At 39.0% G+C, this 7054-nt stretch overlaps 1 protein-coding gene across 1 annotated transcript in view; it reads left to right on the plus strand.

The window, feature by feature from the left end:
- KL (klotho) overlaps positions 1–6316 on the plus strand; it is a 45017-nt gene extending 38701 nt beyond the window's left edge. Inside the window, exons 4-5 of the mRNA XM_053970601.1 lie at positions 1167–2283; positions 5979–6316. Of these exons, the coding sequence (XP_053826576.1) occupies positions 1167–2283; positions 5979–6316 (1455 nt within the window). The remainder of the gene's footprint in view (positions 1–1166; positions 2284–5978) is intronic.
- The last annotated feature ends 738 nt before the right edge of the window (positions 6317–7054 follow it).

Here is a 7054-nt window from a genome sequence, read left to right on the forward strand (position 1 = left end):
ACCTCTCCGGAGAAAATAGCAACTGATTTTCAGCAACTTCTGTTACACAGTCTGCAGAGCCTCAGCTACAAGTTGAACACTGGTTGTAGGCTGACACCTGCTTTTCAAACAGAGGGCAGGACAAGGAATCTGAACTCAGGGGGAAGCCACACACCAAAGATTAAAAAGAAAGCGAAAAGGACAAATAAAGACCATGGTACCACTATCCTGTGGTTTGGATCTAGGAAAAATTACAAAGAGTATGAATGAGGAAATTTCACACTGTGCATTATTATAAGTAGTTCAGTTTTTCATTTTCTAGTCTTTACTGTGCTGGTGATTTTCATTAAAAAGTGAAAGTATAATTCTGAGCAACCCTGAGAAGCTCATCTTGTACTGTAGTAGTGTGCCATACAGGCAGTTCTGACATCTGAAACCCTAAAGCCTTCTGGGGAATGCATTTTCTGTTGGAGTAACATACAGTGGGTTTACTCAGAGGCCCAAAAAATTGATTCAGACATCAACAGCCTGCTGAAGTAACTTGGAAGGGACTTCAGTATGAATTAAATAAAAAAGGATGTCTTCAGCAAGAAGGAAAAAATTTGCTTGTCCACTGAATTTTTGCTAAAAATCAAGTGCAGAGCATTACTCATCTTTCATCATAGACAGGAAAAGAAAAGAACACAGCAATTATGTTGTATTTATTATTTCTTCTCATGCATTCAGGAGTGGTCTTGAAACTGGCTGTACTGGGTAATTCACAGCAGACAGTCTCTCTGTAGACCCTCCTTAATCTTGAAAGAAAAACATTTTAAAAATTACTGTAGTCTTCACTGAAGATGTTCTTCTCTGGATATCTGTTGCAGACTTAGTGCCTTATCCCTGAGCAATCCCTTGTTTCTTTTGGAAACTGGAACAGCTTAGAGAAGACATAAACATGATGACCATTAGCATAAGTTTGTTTGGAAAGTAGGGTTAAAATAATATATAGATTTGGTACTTTTCTGACATCACTTGTTAACAGAAAAGTCATTCATACATATGAGCCCAAGATGCCAGTATCAGAGATGCTGAATGCAATGTTTTGACTCAGGATATTCTTTCACTACGATGTGTCTGATGGTTATAATGTTCCCGCCTACCTGGAACAAACAGCTTGAATCTGGTGTGTTTCCTGTTCCTCCTAGGTAGACACGACACCCGCCCAGTTCCTTGACCCCAGTGTTTACGTGTGGGATGTTCACCAGACGAAGAAGCTCATTAAAGTGGATGGAGTTTATGCCTCGAAGCGCAAGCGTCACTGTGTTGACTTTGCTGCTATCAGGCTCCAGATCTCTCTTCTGCAAGAAATGCATGTCACACACTTCCATTTTTCACTGAAATGGTCTTTAATCCTTCCTTTAGGTAACCTTTCTCTAATCAACCACACACTTGTACATTACTATCAGTGTTTTGCTAGTGAACTTCTCAGGGTTAACATAACTCCTGTTGTTGCTTTATGGCAACCTATGATTGAGAATCAAGAGCTTCCAGTTTCTCTTGCCAAATATGGAGCTTGGGAAAACACAGAAATTGTTCAGGCTTTTGTTGAGTATGCCAGATTCTGCTTTACAAGTCTTGGGGACCATGTCAAATTTTGGATCACCATGAATGAACCATCTGTGAAAAACCTGACATACACAGCAGGGCACAACCTGTTGAAAGCCCATGCAAAAGTCTGGCATCTTTATGACAAAGAATTCAGGAGATCTCAGAAGGGCAAAATATCTATAGCTTTGCAAGCTGACTGGGTAGAACCAGCTTGTCCCTTTTCCAGGAATGACCAAGAAGTTGCTGACAGAATTTTAGAGTTTGACATTGGCTGGCTTGCAGAGCCCATCTTTGGGAATGGAGACTACCCAGAGGTGATGAGAGCATGGCTTCACCGAATAAACAGTGTTGACCTGTATAATTTCCACTTGCCTTACTTCTCAGAAGATGAAAAGAAGTTAATACAGGGCTCATTTGATTTTTTTGCCTTGAGTCACTACACTACTACCCTTGTGGGCTCAGAGAAAGAAGATGCAGTAAAATATGACCACTACCTTGAAGTTCAAATGATCAATGACATCACGTGGCTTCACTCTCCCAGCAGAGCTGCAGTAGTGCCCTGGGGACTGCGTAAATTGCTCAAGTGGGTGAAATCAAAGTATGGCGATGTCCCAGTTTATGTTATGGCTAATGGGATTGACGATGACCAGAATATGGTGCATGATAAGCTCAGAGTGTATTACATAAAGAATTACATCAATGAAGCTTTAAAAGGTAAGGAACCACAGATGGTTTATATGTCACAAATCCCACTATCAGTATACACTGTGTGATAAAGTATGCTTAGCTTTACATGTCCTCTGTAGAATACTCCATAAATGAGATGTTACTACAGTGTAACAGGTAATTTCCCCCTTGATTTATGATTGTTTGGTGTTACTAAACCTAAGATCTTGCTTATATTCTGCATAAGACAGCAGAAGAAGGTTTTTATGGATTCAACAAATTTAAATAGAAGTTGTGTGAGTAGCTCCACATGTATTTAGTCAGACTTTTATCTTATTGCACTTCTACTGTTGTTTTGCTTTGTTGCTTTGCTCCACTGATGTGCCTCAGGGCTGGGTTTGAGTTCTGTTCCTCAGTTGTCTCTGTATCTTATCCAACAGTGATCTTCATAATAATTCAGCTGTATACCTCATTATGCCATTTCCTGGACTGTTTCCTGCTATTCAGAACACATACCAGTCCTTTTCTTTGACTCAAAGTTTCATAAATTATAAGGCAAAAAGCATTTTGAGTCATCCTGTCATACAGCACATGCTGTTTTTTCAGAAAAGCACAAGACCCAAATGAGATAATTTTTACTGATGAAGAATCTTTAGCACCTCACAGTGTATATATATATATATATATATATATATATATATAAATATATATATATATATATAAAAATATATATATATATATATAAATATCACTTCCACTATTAATTGCTCTAGCTTCAGCTTTAAGCAATTTTGTTGTGCATTTCCGCATGTATTTTACCTATGTAGGTATTTGCAGACGCAAGACAAGCTATCTCTTATTTATCTCTTTGATAGATAATACAGACAAAGCTCTTTGTGTCCCTTGCTATAAAGCATCATTTCAAAGCTCTGCATTATTAGGTTTTTCCCTGTATGTTGATACTCCTCATGAGAGGGGTAAACCCACACCTGGACACATTGTTCTTGTCACAGCCACACTTAGGCAGGTATAGCATAACCTCTTACTCTCCTCATTTCTACAGGCTGTTGGCCTTCTTGGCCTTATCAACAGGTTGGTTACACAGATTCTGTGGTGATTTACTGATATTTTAAACTCAGTTACAGATTCCTTTCCCCCATTCCAAGCAGGACTGCCTCTTCAAAAGTAGGTCTGCTTGTTCTTTGACATCTTCACATTTGGTAATGTTCAAAGCCTGATGCTTGTTCGTGCTTGCTACACTAGCTAAGTTATGTCTCTAATCTTTGTGACTTGCAGACTGTGAGAAAAAGTTTTACATTTATTTCAGGTTGCTGATATATTTAAGATCATTCAATAACTTAGTACTAAAAGCCGAGCTCTGTGATCATGGTAGAAATACACACACTGTAACACTTACCTTCAATTACATTTCTAGACTTACTTCTAGTTCTATTACTTCTTAATTCTACTTGAGACTAGTTAAAATCTGTTTATTATGGGCTTCCCTTGACCTCATAACATTTTATTTTCTTGTTCCAAATGCCATATAATATCAAGTCATTTGCCTTGTGAAGCTCTAAGTATTTAACATCAAACATCATTACTTTTATTGATCTGCTGGTCTCAGAAAAAAAGATGTCAAGTTATTTGGCAAAACTTATTTTTCATAAAGCAGAGCTGATTTGCATTAATTGTGTATTATCTCCTAAATTTTATACTTATCAAGCTTTATATAATCTGTTCCACTCTTTTGATAGGTAGTGAAGAATGGCTGAAAATTCCTGTCCACTTTATTAACTATTGGCTTTAATTTCCTCCTCTGTAATTTCCACCTCTTTTGCAGATTACAGAACATCAGTATTAAGTGACCAAGAGTTCATTCTCCAGCATTTTGTAGCACTGGATGCATGTTTTATAAATCTATAGTTTAAAAAATATTTTGGCTATATTTGGGTTTGTGGTTTCAAGCTGGTTTTTTTCTGTATTGCTTGTCTCCTTGGCACTTCTGTTTTCAAAGTGTCTGTGGATATGGACTTTTCTCCCAGTTCCCATTAGCAAGAACACCTACATGCCTCTGTTTTTTACAGAACTTTGCCCTTTGTACTGTTCTGGTACTACTGTCCCCCAGTCACTTCTTTCTCCCTCTTCTGTCCAGCCTGTAAAAAGCTCCTATGTTTTTCAACTTAACCTATTTTCTTATTTTTTCACCTTTTTTGTGATGGATAAATATGTCTCTGCTAACTAGCAGTAATACTTTTCCTAAAGCTTAATCTCCCCCTTTAGACACCATATGCTCCTTCATAGTGTTTGGTCCATTAGCTTTTCCATTTCTTTCTTCTCCCTCTCTGATATTGCACTTTTGTCCATCTTGTTGTTACATAACCTTGGCATCATGACTAATTCAGGTTTCTCCAAAACATGCATTTCTTTTTTGCAAGACCTTGTGCAGTAACTAAGATGAATTAGAAATCTTGTGTCCTCACCTCAGTGTCACAGTGTAGAGAGAGATTGGTATGTGTATGCCCTGGCCTTAAACTCCCTATTCTGCCTTCTTCCTCAAGCTGATTTCAGGCACTGCATGTGGAAACTTTTGTGCATGTCATATTGCTCACCTGCATTGTTCCAGGGGAGCCAGCAGGTTTGTACAGATAAATGATTCCAGGATACAGTACAGGACCCTTTGGATTGAGGCTATATTTTGAAGTCCTTTGTACTCTCTTTAAGTACATCTTTGCCAATTGAAAACAAAGAACAGGACTAACCATTTATGTAACACCATTACATCCACCTGCAGTTCTGCAAACACAACTAATTATCCTGAGCAGCAGCTCTGTAAAAGGCTAGGTAAATATTATTTCATTTTACATGTGAAAAGTAGGTTAGAGGTGCTAAAATCTTGCATGTGGCTTCAGAAAGAATTGTTTCCAGAAGCATATGAAAATTCCCTTCTGTGTGCATCTGCTTTAATTTGTTAAAACAGTGCTTTTGAGATAAACTACTAGAGTTTGTGTTTACTACTTTGGATTGATTTTTTTTGTCAAGTAGGATGGATGGCTCCATGTTAACACTGCAGCTGCTGGGCCTCTTCCAGTAGCTGAGTTAGCAGTATGGATTGTGGACATGTTCTCAATAAAGACTAACACAGGTCATCTTGGATCAGAACTTGGGTCAATGACAGGAGAGGGCATAAACTTTTGCATAAACTTTCCCCTTGCACCGGTGATATCCTGGTACACAACCTCAGCGTGGCTGTGCGATTTTTCTGGTGTCACTGTGCCTTTGCTAGTGAGAAGTGCAGCCTAATGTCCTCTGCTTCTTGACTGTCCCCGTCATGATGTGCCCTGCAAGGGAGAAGGAGCAATCAGGGAAACAGGCTGCAGAAAACTAGGGGCAGGAAACCTAAAACCTGTATTCCTTCATACATAACAAAGAGAGCCATCTTTTCGTGATAGGCTCCATGCTGATCATTAAACACAGTCAGGCACTCACAGCTGTGTTTACCAAGCACAAGGAAATAAATTGCAGGATACTCACAGATCACACTGTCTGGCAGTGGCTGACAGATTCTTACTTTTTATGAGAAACACTTCACAGATGTGCATGTACCTTACCTAATTTTGGAGAGAAGTGCAGATGTGGGTTTAACATTCCCCTGCTCCTCCTTTACATATGGACATATGGTACTGCTCTTGAATGCAAAGTGACATTGATTCATTTCTTCAACCCTTTGTTTTCTTTTGCAGCTTACACCTTGGATGACGTTAATCTTCAAGGATATTTCGTCTATTCTTTTAATGACAAGACTGCTCCTAAGTATGGTCTCTACAGCTATGTTGCAAATCAATACGAACCAAAGCCTTCTCTGAAACATTACAGAGAAATAATTGGCAATAATGGCTTTCCTGGTCCTGAAACTCCTGAGTTGCTATGTCCAGAAGAAGTTGCCTCATGTCCCGAATGCCACTTCTTCCGAACGAGAAAATCATTATTAGCCTTTATCTCTTTCGTATTTGTTGCTTTTATTGTTACTATATTCTTCATTACTTACTACTCCAAGAGGGTAGAAAGAAGGTATAAATAGAGCTTCTCCTTTGAATACATCACTCACTGTCCTTTTTCTTGCATCCCCTTGGGAAATCTGAAATAAAAAAGCACAATGCTGTGATTGTTTCAGCATTAGGAAGGCATTTACATTGCTTGATACTGCATGATGTTGACATTGAGAAGCTATTGCTTGCATATGGCTTCCAGAAATAATTTTCTCTGTTATAGTACCTTTGGTTTATAACCAGTCCTTGATTACTGTGGTTGGAGTTGTCTCACAACTTTCCCTGGGACCTTTTGTTAAACAGATGCTTTCCCCTTCTTGGATTTCCCTTGCTGAGCTGTACAGGTGAAAGTAGGTTTTGAAAACACGGTGTGATGGAAGAGCCTAAATGTCAGCTTCTCCAAGACAGAGGTGAAACAAGAATTTACTTTTCCAAATTAGGGTTTAACACTGATGTTTCTTAACAAGAACTAGAACCTACCTGGAGCAGGGATCATGACTGAGAAGAAAGCTGGAGGAGAACTGCAAAAAGCAGTGCCAGGGGAAAGATTAACCCCTTTCCTAAAGCAGATGCAGGAGGAAGGACAGGGGGAAATGAGTCTGTACTGTTGGGAGCTCTTGGTAAATTGGTAACTGGTATTGTGACTACATCTGAGTTCAGGATGCCATTGGGGAACTTCAGTTAAAGGAACTGTGTCTTTCTCAGTGGGGTAAGAAGCAGGAATATATCCAGGGATTGCAGGGGTCATGCCATCTACTGTGAAGAGCTGG

Source organism: Vidua macroura, chromosome 2, assembly GCF_024509145.1.
Source record: "Vidua macroura isolate BioBank_ID:100142 chromosome 2, ASM2450914v1, whole genome shotgun sequence".
Lineage (NCBI taxonomy): Eukaryota > Metazoa > Chordata > Aves > Passeriformes > Viduidae > Vidua > Vidua macroura.